Here is a 15,862-nt window from a genome sequence, read left to right on the forward strand (position 1 = left end):
GTCCCCACCACCGCTGCCGACGATAACGAGGAAACACTAGCTTCTCGGTACCAAAAAGCTCGCCAGTTAGGGAAGGGGCACGCGGCCCACCAGCCTACCCTAGAGGGCTGCGATAAACGTGGCCTCGGCGGTGTCGGAGGCGAAGAGGGCGAGGGTGCACAGGAGCATCTCTGAATTAGTACTTTTGTTTGTTTAAAATAAAAAAAAAGTTAACTAATAATGAAGAAAACCAGAGAAGAAGGAAAAAAAAGATGAAGTTATCTTATTAAGATTAAATTATAATATTTTAAAAGAATCTTGCATTATTATGGACGTAAATTGTATTATTTGAAATATAAACTACACCATTTAAAATGAAAATTACACTTTTTAAATGAAAGTTGTACTCTTTGAGAGATATTTATACTGTTTCTTTTTTTGTTACACTATTTGAGATGTAAACTACACCTTTTAAGAGGAGAAATAGTATAAATATCTCTAAAAAATTATAACTTTCGTTTAAAGAGTGCAACTTTCATTTTAAATGATACAATTTATATCTCAAAGAGTGCAATAAAAAAAATCAGAATAAATATCTCCCAAAGAGTATAATCTTCATTTAAAAAATATAACTTTTATCTTAAAATGTACAGTTTAATCTTAAATAGTGCAACTTATGTCTATAATAGTATAATGTTTTTTTAAAACTTCTCTGCTTTCTTCATTATTTTCTAATTTTTGGGTTTTTTTTTTTGTTTTAAACAAATAAAAGTACTAATCTAGAAATACTCCCGTGCATCCCTTACCCTCCTCGCCTCCGACATCACCGAGGCCGCACTCGCCGCCACCCTCTGGAGTAGGCGGGTGGGTGCATGCCCCCAGCCGGCGAGTTTCTCTGCGCTGAGAAACGCTTTCTCTTTGTTGTTGGCGGGCGGTGGAGTGGAATGCGGATTTCCATAAGTGGATTTAGTGGGTACAAAATCTGCTGCAGTAGAAGTGGAGGGTGAAGGCGGAGAAAGAGAACGCATTGCCGTACTCGTTACCATCGCGGAGGGCCGCTAAGGCGGTAGAGCAAAAGGAAGGTAGTGGCGCAGTCTTGGTAGGGTCGGAGGCGAGGAGGGCGAGAGATGCGGGTGCGGGCGCGGGCGCGGGTGCGAGCGCGGTCGAGGGTGCGCGGGGCAGAGGCAGGCCGCCTCCGTCTCGGTCTCCGCCTCCGCCTCCGTTATCTTTTTTGAGAGAGAAAAAAAAGAACGAGGGAAAAAAAAAAGAGTAAAAAAAATAAGTTGAAAATTAAATCAAATTTGTAAAATTTAAAAATCGACATACTTTTACAAACAGTCAAAATTTACGAATTTTTTTATACAAATTGACCAAAACTCAAATCCCATGAATTTTTTATGCAAATTCGCCTTCACGTGGTGCGGACCGACCCCACCGATTTTTTGTACGCACTGAACAAATTGTCCAAGAGGGTGGCGTGACGAACGGAGTCCACTGAAACCATTCCTTACGGCCAAAAAAAAAAAAAAAAAAGAAAAAAAAAAGCAAGCGAGAGCGAAAAGACCGAGGCGCGCAGGGGAAGGAAAGATGGAGTATCTATATAAACAGCAATAACTCCTCTTTCCCGTTCCCCTCTCCCTATCTAGAGCCCTCACCTCCGCGAAACCTAGAGAGAGAGAGAGAGGCGGGGAGATCCATGGCGGCGGCGGCGGCGGTGGCGGCGACGGCGAACGGATCGCCGGCGACGGCGGCGGAGGCGGCGGAGGAGATCGGGGGGCCGACGAATCCGATGGTGACGCCGCTGCTCACGGATTTGTACCAGTTCACCATGGCCTACGCGTATTGGAGAGCCGGGAAACACCTCGATCGAGCCGTGTGAGTTGTGCCATCTCTCTCTCTCTCTCTCTCTCTCTCTCTCTCTCTCTCTGTGTGTGTCGCGTTTTAGGGGGTTGATCATAGGCGCTTTGGAGGATTGATCATTGGATTTCGTTTTGCCTTGTTCGTTTCATCCCTTTCTCTTTCCGTGGATCTTAATTAGGCGGTAATAGGAGTCATTTTTTGATGAATTAGTTCTTAGATTCGCCGCAGTTAGATTACTTGGGTCGAGAATATTAGTTACATATTGTGAGAGGGATTCCTCCAACTATCAGCTTATTAAGCTCTGCGCCTGCTTCAGCCTTTATTTAATTTAATCTAATCTTAATATGATATTAGAGCTTGGTTCACTGGCCTCGTGGCACGTGCTAGCACCACCAAGTATATGTCAAGGGGCCGTCTTCAGAATATTAAGTTTTTTGGATTTGCCTGAGCCCTTCAACATGCTATCCGAGCTTGATTCTGTTGGCTATTTATTATTGGCTAAAATAGGTCCAGCTTTCTGCCCCGTTAATTGGCTCCAGAGACTAACAAGTTGAGTTGGCTTTCTGCCCCGGGTAATAGGCTCCGGAGACTAACAAGTTGAGGTGGATGAGCCCAATAAGTTGAGATGGACTGCAGTTCATAATAGACTTAACGACAAGACTCCCAACAATAGACCTAATGTTTAGGTGTGTTAAGTTGAAGCCTTTCAGTGTTCTAGATGCGCCGTTCCTATTAGGACGTGCTTTTGGGATAGATGGTTAGCGCTTACGATTCACAGATCCACACCTCCCATATGGCCAGCCGGTTTCTGCGCTGACTTCGTGCCAAAGACTAGACAGTTTGGTATTGCGTTTGAAAGAGGACTTGGTTTTGGCGTAGTTTGGTAATGTGGTGGTTAAAAACACTATTTTTATATTGCGGAATATCTAAAAATTTCGAAAAGTCCTTCCAATCTTTCCTTCTTTTATGCTATAAAATTGCGGACATCTTTCTCCGGTGGTGATTGCAACCGCAATTTTATAGTGTAAAAGAAACGAAGTTTGAAAACGCTTTTGAAGATTTTGGACCTTTCATAATATAAAAATAGTGTTTTTTTGGAAAAAGTACTTTTAATATTTTGTGACATCCCAATAGTCTTACATCAGATGAAAAAGAAGTTGTGATTGGGAGTCTAAGAGATCATGGATCCTAATAATAATTACTGAGTTTAAAAATTTTGGACCGGTGGTGGGCCCAACGAGTTATTATTACTAGCAGGTCAGGTCATTACATCTTCCCTCCTTCCATGCTATAAAATTGTGGTGGCAACTGTCACCCAAGAAGTATACGCAATATCAACGAGGCCTTAGCATGCGTCAAGGGAGCATGTTAAGAATATTAGTCTGACCCGTATTCTATGAGGATTTTTTCCACCTTGAGCCTGAACTTTTGGGTTGAGAGTGAGCCCTTTTTAACAGATTGAACCTGATTTCTTCAATTTCTTTTGTCATTATAAAGTTCATGTTTCTTATAAATATGTAGCTTAGCTTAGTGTTTTGCTTAAAAAAAAATCTTTTTTATAAGGTTAAAATGCAAATTGTGATTTTTTTTTTTGAAATTTTTGGATGCTAATTTCTATCTGATTGATGTTGCTTTTTTAACAATTGTAGTTGATAACGACTAGTTGGTTTTTTCTATGATAGCAGTTATGGAAATAAATAGAATTTGATACAACTGGTTGGTTTTAGATGGCTCAGGTCTTTGTGGTCAACATTAAATATGTTTATTGGACGACGGATGTAATCTTTGTACTTATGTGTTTGATACAAGTATAATTCTTTAATCCTAATGGCTAGGGGGGTGAGTACAAAAATAATTAGGTAGGATAAGACTTAGATAGTCTTGGACTCAAAATAGCTATAATATAGTATGGCAGGCAAATTGGATACATTGGTTCGAGTTGATAAGTTAGACTAAACAAAACAAATTGTTGTTATGGTTGGGCTTTTGTTTCTTCTGCTGATTCTCTAGGAAGATAATTAAAGTAATTGGAAAAATTTACTTGTTGATTACTCATAAGACAATTTGAACTTTCACTTTGGTGGGATCAATCTGATTTCCATGAACAATGATGAAATTTGATGTTAGGACCCTAGGTTAGATAAGCTGCTGTTAAATATTACACAAAAGCATCATATTGGTTGGGTAGACAGAAACCCCCAGCAGATTGTTAGAAGGTCGAAAGGAGGATAGATATGGATATGAATGTTCCAGACGGATGGAAGACAATTCCTAACTGACTTCCTTTGGAACCATAATGAGATGTCGGACAGCTAGCAATACTGTAGCAGTAGGAACTTAAAGAGATTCTCCGTTTGTTTCGTTTTCATTTTGCTGACTTAAGTTTTTTTTCTTTTTTTGGAAGCTTACTGAATTTTTTCATTTCTTCTTTTATTTTGTAAGTTATTCTGATTTCATCTTATGTTTGCAAGGTTACTGAATATATCATTTCATAATATATATAGAATTATGTATAATCTTGATGTTTTTGCGCAAGCAACTAACTTTGCTAGGTTAGATAAATGCTTTTTCCTCCTAAAATTTAATTTTTTTAATTATCCGTATTATAAAAGATAAATTTTTGCAGGTTTGATCTGTACTTCAGAAAGAACCCATTTGGCGGTGAATTCACGGTTTTTGCTGGTCTTGAAGAATGTATTCGTTTAATTGCAAATTTCAAATTTAAAGAGGCGGATATTTCTTTTTTGCGGTCGGTTATGCCTACGTGTGAGGTATGATATGCCAGCAATGCGGGGTGTATTTTTGTTTGGTTTATTTCTCTGAAGAAAATAAATGTGCGCAACGAGCTGCTACAGTTCTTGAAATCATTTAATTGTCTTTACCTGCCTATTCAGGATGGATTCTTTGACTATCTCAGAGAAGTTGACTGCTCTGATGTGGAGGTTTATGCCATTCCTGAGGGTTCTGTTGTTTTTCCGAAGGTTCCCTTGATGAGAATCGAAGGACCAGTTGCTGTGAGTAGTATCCTGAATCACTACGATAGAAGAAGGTAAAATTGTATAGACCTTACCTGAACTATAGTGCATTTTGAAATGGCTACCTGAACTCTAGATTTTCGCTTTACTACCTGGACTTTTATACTTTTGATGTCATAGATAAGTTTTGCTAGAGCTGAACAGTTTCAGTTAGAAAGGTTTGAAAGTTAGAATATTCCATTATTAGGAATTTCATTAGGTTATAGAATATTCTGTCAAGAATGTTAACAATATTGTTAAGTTCTGAATGGTATATAGCTTTATCAAGCATTGTAGACAGGTGGCAAAATCAAAATTATAATGATGCGCTAGTTCAGGAAAGGTCTGTATGTTTTTACTTTTATATCTGGTTCTTATCTTCTATGTAGTATCCTTTTCTACCAGTGTGAATCTGAAACATTGTCCCCTTTGTCATTTTGGTGCTCTTTCTTGTGGTGTTCTCCATATTATAGGCGGTTCAACTGCTCGAGACTCCATTTGTAAATCTCGTGAACTATGCCTCCTTAGTGACTACAAATGCAGCACGACACCGATTTGTTGCTGGAAAGTCAAAAGTTCTACTTGAATTTGGACTTAGACGAGCACAGGTTGACTTTTTTTCTTCGCCAGCTTATCTGATTTTATCATGCTTCTTGTGGCAAGACTAATATCTTCACTTTAATGATGCAGGGACCTGATGGTGGGATTAGTGCTTCCAAATACTGTTATATTGGCGGGTTTGATGCAACAAGGTTTTATATATTCTAGTTATCATGATTTTTTTAATGGTTCTTGTTTCTGACTAATATTCTTGATTGGATTGTGGTTTGTACTTTAAGCTCTGTGATAAATTCGATGTCTTTATTAAAAAAAAAATGCACTGTATACCTTTTCTAGTGGTGCCATTTTTTTTAAAACATCAGTATAATTTAAGAAATGCAAGTGCAGTTGGATTGTGATAGAGGTATTTGAGATGCACAATTTAGTAATTAGCAGCTAGAGACATGATGTGAATTTCTTGCTTGTTATTTTTGAAAGGTAAATATTTGCCTAAATTCAATTCAGGAAGTGAATCCCATTTGGTTAAAACTGTAGAACATTTTTACCTGATAGTCACTTTACCTGCCAAAACTATTCATATAAATATCGAAAGAAATTTTGTCTTCTATTGTCCATTGGCATTATTTGGTTCATACAAGCTCTATGGAATATCTTGTAATTTTAATATTCATTTATTCCAATGTACACTTGAACTCAATCTCTTTAGGATCCTTGCACACTGAAATTAAGCAATTTAGTATTATAAAGAGCAATATTACAGAGAAAATTATGTTACTTTTATTTGGGTGTATCTGCTGATTTATTATCATCCTACGTACAGCAATGTAGCAGCTGGAAAATTATTTGGCATACCACTTCGAGGAACACATTCGCATGCCTTTGTTAGCTCATATATGGTTGGTATAATCCCTTTCTCTATTAAGCTAGATTTCTGTTATACTTGATCATTACTTTCCAGTTTTTGTATATGGATTCTCCTTCTTTCTTGCCTTTTTTTTTGGGTGGAAACCATACAGAATGGGGGAACCTTTTCAGTTGTCTAATATAATATTCTTTCATGGTAATCAAATTTTGTAAGCATCCTTGCAGCAAAAGATAAATGTAATCCATTATAGTGTCCAACAATAGCAGTTGGATCTCTTGCTTTATGTATTTGTTTAAAGATACTCAATGTCCTTGAACTATGGTAGCTATTTTGAATGTCCCTGAAGAAGCTCTACTCAACTTTTTATTTATTATGGGAGAGCTTGCATAATGCAAAATGCTAATAGATAAATGTTGTTCACTATTGTTGATATCGTTTTGCATTCCTAGATTTCTAGTTGATTTCATGTCTAACATTTTACCATGGATTTCTAGAGCCTTGATGAGATCCAAGACAGAGCACTTAAGAGTCCTGATGGCTTAAGGACTTGCGAGGATTTTGTTAGCCTTGTGCAGACTTGGCTCAGAAAACTTCAGGTGCAGAATCCTAACCCTTTCCTTACTATATGGTTGTCATCCTTGTTTCATTATTTTAAATTCCCTGTTTATTATTCGTGCTTTCTTCACAGCTCAAAGACAGATTCATTTCAATTGTGATTCCATAATTTCCATCACATCAGCAAACTTGCTTTTCTCGATGTCGTGCTTAAACGATGTAGTTAAACTACCTTATCTGTTTGTAGCTTAAAATGGTTAATAGAGCTATAGGTCGATGTCATGTGGCTCCTAGTTATGCTTGTGGAATCCATGATAAGTTATTGTCAGCCCTCATTTCTGAAAGAGAATCAGGATTTGTTTAGCAGGATTCTATCACCTTAAATAGCTGCAGAATGCAATTTTGGCCAAACTCAGTCAATCCAATCCAAAAGTGAGATGAGTAAAGTAGATACATTGAGTATTCCATTTGCATTTCATGACAGTATGGCTTTTCTTCTACTTCTAAACTTGCTCCTCACCTATCTATCTGGCTGCTACTGAGAGGGAAGGACAGGTCGTAGGGTAGGTTCCCTTGCTAAACTTTATGCCTCCATGCATCGCATGCCTCTTATTCCAAATTTATACACCCTTTCTTTCTTAAATATAGTATGCTTTAGTACATAGGTGTGTCCTTTTCATCTTTCACCTAAGTTGGTCTTCTGTGTTTTGCCACGGGGTTCTAGATATTTTGGTTGTGAATAGTTCTGATGGGATCTACATTTTACAGTTCTGTTGGCACTAGTGAGTCGGTATTGCTTCCTCAACTCATTTTACATAGTTTGCTTATATTTTTGTGCTGTTTGAATAATTTCAAGTTCCGTTATGCATTTTCAGTTGGCAGGTTCGTTGAGCGGTATTTTTGGTGAGACAAATCAAAGTGAGCTGGCAGCTTTCACATCGTATGCATTGGCATTTCCAAATAACTTCCTAGCGCTCGTGGACACATATGATGTGAGCTGTTACTGCTGTAGCATCTTTATCTTCCTTTGTTGCTTCACTTGTTTATTTTACTGTTGGATGTTGTATGATGACTTGCAATAAAAGTGACTTCAACCAAGACATGGTGCTGCTAAATGCTGAAATCAGCTACCTCTTCTGTTTATCTTTTATTTAAGAGATACACATGCAATAAGTAAGCAATTTTGTTTAACTTTGGTAATTGCTACTCATGAAAATACAGTATGGTAATTAAAAAATCATTGTTGCATTGGTACGTTTGGTAATTTATTTTACTGAATTTCTTCTTTACCAGGTTATGCGAAGTGGAATTCCCAATTTCTGCGCTGTAGCTCTCGCACTGAACAGTTTGGGGTAAGCTTCAATCTCCTGCACTTCCATAGTTTCCTCTGTGGCATATGTGCTGTATATTAATAACAGCTTACGTAATTATAGTAGGAATCAGGATCTACAGTTGCAATTGAGTTTCACTTTTCTTTTATTATGTTTTGAAGATAATTCTTTTCTTGTGGAGATCATTTTTTTTACGCATCTGACTAAGAGAATGCTCTATCTTGTAAAATATTCTTTGAGGCTGCGTTTGGAAATGGGATAATGCCATCAAGGGTATTTTTTTTTTATCCCTAGAATACCTTCATATTCTAGGATAGAGAAGAATAAAAGTATTTTTTTTTGTTTGGTAAGGTTCTAGCTTATTCCCGGAATAAACAAATTGATGTTTGGTAATTTTTTTGAAATAAGAGAAGAATAGTGGGAAAAGTAGATTTTGATATTCCAAAATGCCAAGTTTACCCTTATGTATGGCTCAAATTTACATCATTATATAATATATATACAATAATCGATATAAGTACAACTATAATTTATTTATTTTAATAATTAAATATCTAAATTTATATTTTTAAATGCCAAGTTTGTTCTTATATATGGCTCAAATTTATTTATTTTAGATTTAATTATAATTTTAAATTTAAAGTTATAATATAAATTTAAAAATTATTAATTTTCAAACTTAAATTTTAATTTCAATATATGTTGGATATTTGAATTTATATATAGTTTTACATTTTGACTTTGAACTTAAATTTAAATTTAAATTTAAATTTTGATTACAAATTTAAATAGTAAATTAAAATTTTCTTTACCAAATAATAATAATAAGTTGATTCCAATTTCAAATCCTATTGTGAACCAAACAAATTAATAATTATTTAAATTCAAATATATATAAGTAAAAATATATTTATTTACTTATCAAATATCTTATTATTATGATTAAGCAATAATAATTTTCTTATATGTACAATAGGAAAGAGGGTTGGTGGGATGGAGTGAGTAAAGTGGCGGGAATTACGAAGCGTCACGGGAAAAGAAAAAGGACTTTTATTACCTTGCCCTTGATACCTCAAGGGATAAATCCTATTCTAGGGGGAGAGTGGAATCATTTTAACGGGTTATTCCAGAAAGTTGGAATAACCTGCTTTGACGGGGATAAAAACCTTGCCAAATTTTGTTATGTTTGGCAGGATAACGAGAATAAAATGTATTATTCCCTAGTAACTCTAATACCAAATGCAGCCTGAAAGGATTGCAAGAATGAGGCATGTACAAGCACGTTAAATCACATTGAAACTCTAGTATTCCCCTGATAAGTTGTTCTTTTCAATACATTATATGTTGATACATATTCGTGTATAAATTGAATACAAATATAAATTGACTGTTCTTTATGCCATCAGTGCCCAAAACCAGCTTCTTTTGTGCATGTAGCTAAACTTAACTTGTATTGTCTTGCTCGTCTCTTCTTAATCTGGATATATGGTACTAAACAATTAATTTTCATAAATTAAAACATTGGAAACTGAGAAGAGCTGTGATTTTATAAGGCTTAAAATTCAATTATCTTGATGCAGGTACCGAGCATCTGGAATTAGATTGGATTCTGGTGATCTAGCATATCTTTCTATTGTAGCTCGGGAGTTCTTTCATGCAGTAGAGAAGGAATTCGGAGCGCCTGATTTTGGAAAGATGACTATTACAGCTAGCAACGACTTGAATGAGGAAACAATTGATGCCCTGAACAAGCAGGTAATTATCTAAAGAAATTTGTTTTAACCGACATTGTTCATTTATCACAAGTTTTGACTGCACACCAAAATACTAAGAATAATGCGTCCAATGTCTCTTCTGAATGGACAAAACTATTTGGAAACAATAGATAAGGGGTATGTCTTTAGGCCAGTGGTGAAAGGTAAACAAGATAATTCTTTCGTCTATTCATTCTACTTGAAGATCTTTCCTAACGAGGAGAATAAATTAACTTTGAAGGTGATATATATAATCCAGTTGGAACAAATAATATTTTGAAGTTTTTACTGTTTTCCAAATTAGAACATGTTTTATGTCAAATAATATGCAATATTTATCTTCAGTGGAACTCAGATTATTATTTTGCTAGAAGTTCCTTCATTGTTAAAGGATAAATTACAAAGATTGACAAGGAAATAGTGTCACCTCCCTGAATATAGCTCTTCACCCTTACCTTTATCCGAGTTTATTCTTTGAAGCATTAAAACCTAGTTTGCATATCGATTATCATGTTTCTTTAGTGATCTGATAGACCTACTAATTTGTTCGAACTAAAGTTTCAGTTATCATTTTTAATACATGACTGGAACTACCTTGACAAGACCTGGCAATTAGGCCAAAATTGTTCTCTTTATTCAGGAACCTTGTTGTGAAATTTCGACATACTACTTAGGTCAGTGGATTGACTTGTTAGGAAAGGATTGATTAACATTTGTTAACATACTAACAAATTTAACATCTCTAACATGACCGACTGTCCCTAACGCAAGTGGCGAAGAGCTTGATGGTTACTACCCGAGGTTCCAAATTCGAAGCCTATTTGCTTCACATTTTTAGCTAAGTTTATTCTAAAAAAGTAAACGGAGCAGTAGCATGCTACCATTCTCTCTCTTAAAAAAAAAAAAAAACATTCTCTAACATGTTTGCAACAGAAATGAAACTCAAGGAGCACTCTTAAGAAAGGTTGTATCTTAAATTGGGCCTTCAAAAACTTTATTTATTTAACATATACTCTTGTACTTACAGTAAGACCCCTCACTAAAATAGCTTTTTCTTTTTTTTTCTTTTTTAATTTTTCAATTCTAACTCTCTGCAAATTGGATGACTTAATAACTTAAAATGAGGGTATTTTTGTAAGAAGCTGCATTTGCAAGAGTACCTTTGTGTATAACTGATTCTGCAGGGGTACGTACGTAAGCTTGCATACAATTTTATCACTTTTGTGCACTACTGGTGTAACAGATTATCTATTAGATTTTTTGAGGTTGACATTTTTCACACAATGATTTTGTTCTCCCTTTTTTTCCCCTGTAGAGGCATGAAGTAGATGCCTACGGAATCGGAACCTATCTCGTAACTTGTTATGCTCAAGCGGCTCTTGGCTGCGTCTTTAAGCTAGTTGAGATAAATAACCAGCCGCGAATCAAACTTTCTGAGGATGTTGCGAAGGTTAGTTTTAAATTGTGAAAAATGAAATTGCACTAATTCCTGTTTCCATTAACTATGTAGTTTTTTTTTTGTGTGTGTGTGTGTGTGTGTGTGTGTGTGTGTGTGTGTGTGTTTTTTCCTTCTAGGTATCTATTCCATGTAAGAAACGGTGTTTTCGATTATATGGAAGAGAAGGTTACCCATTGGTAGATATGATGACCGGGGAGAATGAACCGCCGCCAAAAGTAAGTAATCTTGTCTGGCATCGTTGCCATTGTTTTTTTTTTTAAATAGAATTTTTATTTTAAAAAGTGTAGTAGTGGATGGTTGATTGCTTATGATTCTTGCATCTAAGATGCTTGTTTGGGAACCAGAAAAAATGGTAATTTTTTTCTTTTACTTCACTTTTTTTTTTGGGAAAAATGGTTGGGTGCATTGCAAGCTAACCACCGATGATAATAAAAGGGAAGTTCATTCTCAAGCATATCTGATTACGTGAATTTGTTGAAGAAAAAAAAAACGAAAATATGGCAATGATGCCAAATGAGGCCTAATTTTCTAGTTAGTTACATTAATAACAATGTAATTGTCTCGATCTATTAAGTAAAAGGAACTTCCTTACAAATTACTAGGATTGCTGAACATCTTACATAAAATTCAGAATGCTTATCAAACAGTTTCATTTTTCTTTCAAAATTTACAGGCAGGAGAGCGCATCCTTTGTCGCCATCCATTCAATGAATCTAAGAGAGCGTACGTTGTGCCGCAGCGCGTAGAAGAGCTTCTGAAGTGCTACTGGCCTGGAAGTTCACGTATGAGCCTTGTTTTGTTGTTTATTTTGCATTTTTTATCTCTGGCTATTTACTATTATTTTGCTTTCTACTGTTTTGCATGATGGCATTAAAATTCTATCATATTATGTTAATCATGTGAAAATTTAATTGGAAAACAATAACAAAAATTAGATTAAATATGACTCATTGGACATGCTTTCCTCTTCGCCTCAAACTAGAGAAGCACTAGGGGCTTGTTTGGTGTGTGCCTGGAGTTTCTGTAAGTGTTGATAAAGTAGAGCTATTGGGAAAGCACTAACGACAATTTCGTTAAAACTTTCCCAATAACTCCTCGCTGTGGCAAAAACAGAGGCTTAAGTTTGAAGTTTGTTCGAAAAACTCATTTTAGCGTTCCGCCACAACAAAGCTCTGGGCACTTATATACCAAACACCTAATTACTCCTGCTCGGAGTAGAGAAGTGCTATATAACAGACATGTCACTTACCAAAATTTCAACTACGTTTTGTTTCAGTTTAGTTCTCTTTCGTAGAATACCACAATTTATTCTAGAAAATAATTATAAGCAATATAGAACTTTTAAGTGATATGAAATGTTTATAATTTGAAGATTTGGATTGTTGCAGAAAAACCAAGAGAAGAACTACCTTCGCTCAAGAAGATCAGGGTTCGTTGCCTGCAACATCTTGAACAGATGCGTCCCGATCACATGAGGCGGTTAAACCCAACACCTTACAAGGTTGGTGATTCTTTTTCTTCACTAACTTAGAATCCCTATTGGGCCAAGGTGGGGTTTGCATTTTATTGCTTTTTGACCATATAGATATTTTGAAAAGCACAAACAGCTTTCCACTACAGCAGAAACAAGCTTCTTTTGTGACCTTAGTTAGTTAATTCGCGTATAATACGCGAATTATTCGCGACCAATTGAAAAAGCGTATAAAACGCTCCGTCTATGAATTTTTTCAAAATAATCGGAATAAAACGCGTTTTTTTTACTTGCTCAAAATATTCGCGATCAAAACGCTATTCGCGAATTATATTCTGAAAAATTCGGATTTAGCGGGCGGTGAAACGATGAAATTTTTCAAACAAAATTGGATTTGGCTGCCGCGGAGATGAAATTTTTCGAACCAGCGTCCCGCGACCATCGCTTCGTAAATCCGTGCACCTCCTCCGAGCAGTCGAGCAATTTTGCTTCTTTATTTTGAGGAAATCATGGAGGCGGAGTGAGCGAAGAAGAAGAAGAAAGGAAGAGGGACGAGGGTGATAAAAATCGCGGCCCACCGCGTTGGGAAAAAGCGCGGTCCACAAGGCTGCACTCAGCCTCGTGGACCGCGCGGGGTGGAGTGTGGACAGATCGGTTGGGAAAAAGCACGGTCCATGAGGCTCACTTAGCCTCATGGAACTTGCCGTGGTGAACAACCTCGCGGTATGGGAAAAAGCGTGGTCCACAGGCTCACTAAACCCGTGGCGCGTGGACATCCCCACTTCAAATATATATTAATAAATATATATAATAATATATTATATTATATATATGTAATTTTATAAATTATTTTATATTATTTTATTTTTATATTTATAAAAATTATAATTATTTATGAAAATAGTATAAATCTAAAAAAAATTTAATTTAATAGGCGAATTTTTATTCCGAATTTTTAAATAATAAATGTAAAATTCTCGTATAAATCGCGTATACGAATTATTGACAAATCCGATTTTTAAACCGTATTTTTCAACGAATTTAAAAATCAAGATACGAATTTTATTCGTATTTTATCCGTACCGAATTTTTACCGTATCCGAATTAACTAACTATGTTGGTGACTATTTGGCCTTAGTTTGTAGGGTATATAGTGTTGAAAATGTTGATTGATTCTTCATTGAAGTCCCTCGTAACAGTTACTTTTTTTGCAGTAGAAGCAGAAGCTCCAATTTGGTGCTTCTACTGTAGGGCCTCAAAATCTCATTTCTGCTTCCTATCATAGAAGAATTTCGAAATTGTTTCTATTAGCTAGACACTTCATAAGAGATGGCTGCAAGACTTTATTGTTTTACTAAAACCGCTAATTGCTGCTTCTTAGAATTGAAAAGCTGTTCAATAATCTGAACCAAGACACATTATACTAGATGGAAAAATTAAGCTTGTTGCAAATTTGAGCAGGTTAGTGTGAGCTCGAAGCTATACGATTTCATTCATTTCCTATGGCTCAATGAGGCACCGGTCGGCGAGCTGCAATAAATGGCTTATTTAGGGTTCCATAATAAGGTTCAACCACCACGACCCCACAGCGACAAGGTTCGAATTTAAAAGAGTTCTAGGCTTACGACTAATCAGTTATTTCTCTCATAATTCAACTTGTGTAATATGTTTGTACATGTCCTTGCTCTTTTCATTCTTGTTCCCTGTTCTCTGTTTAAGAGCTCTACTGCAAATAAATATTTTCAGATCTTGGTTTCAAGTATAGTAATTCCATAACAGTATCTAAAAAGGCTACAATGTTAAACTTCAACTAGCCCCTACCAGGTTTAGCGGTATAGTGCACTATCACTTTGCAACTATGGGGCTGTTTGGTTGCATGCATTTTCAACTGCAGTACGGCATAGTGCACTTTCACTTTGCAACTATGGTGTAGTTATAATTGCAATATTTGCAATTGCATGTACTTTCAACTAAACTGTTTTTATAACTACATTCAACCAAACGGATCCGATGTGGTTTTGAAAAGTATTACTTTACTACTATCTGATTTAAGAGTATCATATTTCGCCATCGTTTGGTTTTGTAAAATGTGTCATTTTATAATTTTGTGGCTTGTAAATTTTTAGCATTTTGGTATTTAACTTAACAACATATTTTTATAGTGATACAAAGAAAAAGTCACATGTTGATTTGATTAAATCACAGGGTGGTTCCTTTTTTTCCTTCATTTATTTTGAATTTGGTTTTGAATTTAATAGTTTTCATCTATTTTTTTTTTTTATCAATTATACCATACCTTTAAAAATGTAAGTTCTGATTAAAAACTAAAGAGGAACTTTTATTTTTTTAACATTTTCCTTTTTATTTTATTTCTTGGACACAAATATGAAGGATTCCTTAAGTATGGTTCATTTTGAAATTGACAACTAATGCCTCGTTCCAATCATTGCCTTTTTTTAATTTTTTTTTTAAATACTAATTCTAAACAATTTATTATGTTGGAGAAAATATATATGTTTTTTATTTTTTTAGTTAATTAGGGTGCAATACATTTTGTGATAATTTATTTTAAAAATTTTTGGAGGTGAAAAAAAAAAGAGATTATTTTCAAGCTTTCGGTTTCTTGTTATCAAGTAAAGATCTTGTATGGATTGCAAGTAATTTATTATCCATTGTACGCATTTTTATATACAAAATTTTATTTGAGAAAACAAAAAACCAATACAATACCAAACGATGCCTATGTTTGTTTTCATTGACAACAACCTAATTTTTATCCTTATTTTTTAGTAAATAAACTAATAATTTCATCAAATTTTACTGTGAGTTTTGTTTTTTTTCTTTTTTTGTTTTTGTTTTTGTTTTTGTTTCTTTTTTTGAGCCCCTCTGTTTGGATAAAGAAAAGAAGAGATAAAGAAAAAAGGAAAAAAAGTTAGGAGAGAAGCATTTTCTCTCATTTGGATTAAAACTTGACGATAGAAATTAAGAAAAATTGAGAGAAATAGAAAGAAAA

General features: G+C 35.2%; 1 protein-coding gene across 1 annotated transcript; it reads left to right on the top strand.

Moving 5' to 3' along the window:
* On the top strand, window positions 1,518–14,659 carry LOC109725891 (nicotinate phosphoribosyltransferase 2-like). Its single transcript, XM_020255289.1, has 15 exons — window positions 1,518–1,854; window positions 4,466–4,610; window positions 4,734–4,853; window positions 5,327–5,461; window positions 5,544–5,605; window positions 6,235–6,310; window positions 6,774–6,875; window positions 7,710–7,826; window positions 8,128–8,186; window positions 9,746–9,920; window positions 11,235–11,369; window positions 11,495–11,593; window positions 12,052–12,160; window positions 12,767–12,879; window positions 14,311–14,659. Exons 1-15 carry the CDS (start codon window positions 1,676–1,678, stop codon window positions 14,386–14,388), a joined length of 1,704 nt encoding a protein of 567 aa, XP_020110878.1. The 5' UTR covers window positions 1,518–1,675; the 3' UTR covers window positions 14,389–14,659.

This window comes from Ananas comosus, linkage group 20, assembly GCF_001540865.1.
Source record: "Ananas comosus cultivar F153 linkage group 20, ASM154086v1, whole genome shotgun sequence".
NCBI classification, from domain to species: domain Eukaryota; kingdom Viridiplantae; phylum Streptophyta; class Magnoliopsida; order Poales; family Bromeliaceae; genus Ananas; species Ananas comosus.

Coding starts and splice junctions, on each gene's coding strand:
- LOC109725891 (XM_020255289.1), top strand. CDS start 1,676: ATGGCGGCGGCGGCGGCGGTGGCGGCGACGGCGAACGGATCGCCGGCG. Junction 1,855..4,465: donor AAACACCTCGATCGAGCCGT/GTGAGTTGTGCC, acceptor AAATTTTTGCAG/GTTTGATCTGTACTTCAGAA. Junction 4,611..4,733: donor CGGTTATGCCTACGTGTGAG/GTATGATATGCC, acceptor CTGCCTATTCAG/GATGGATTCTTTGACTATCT.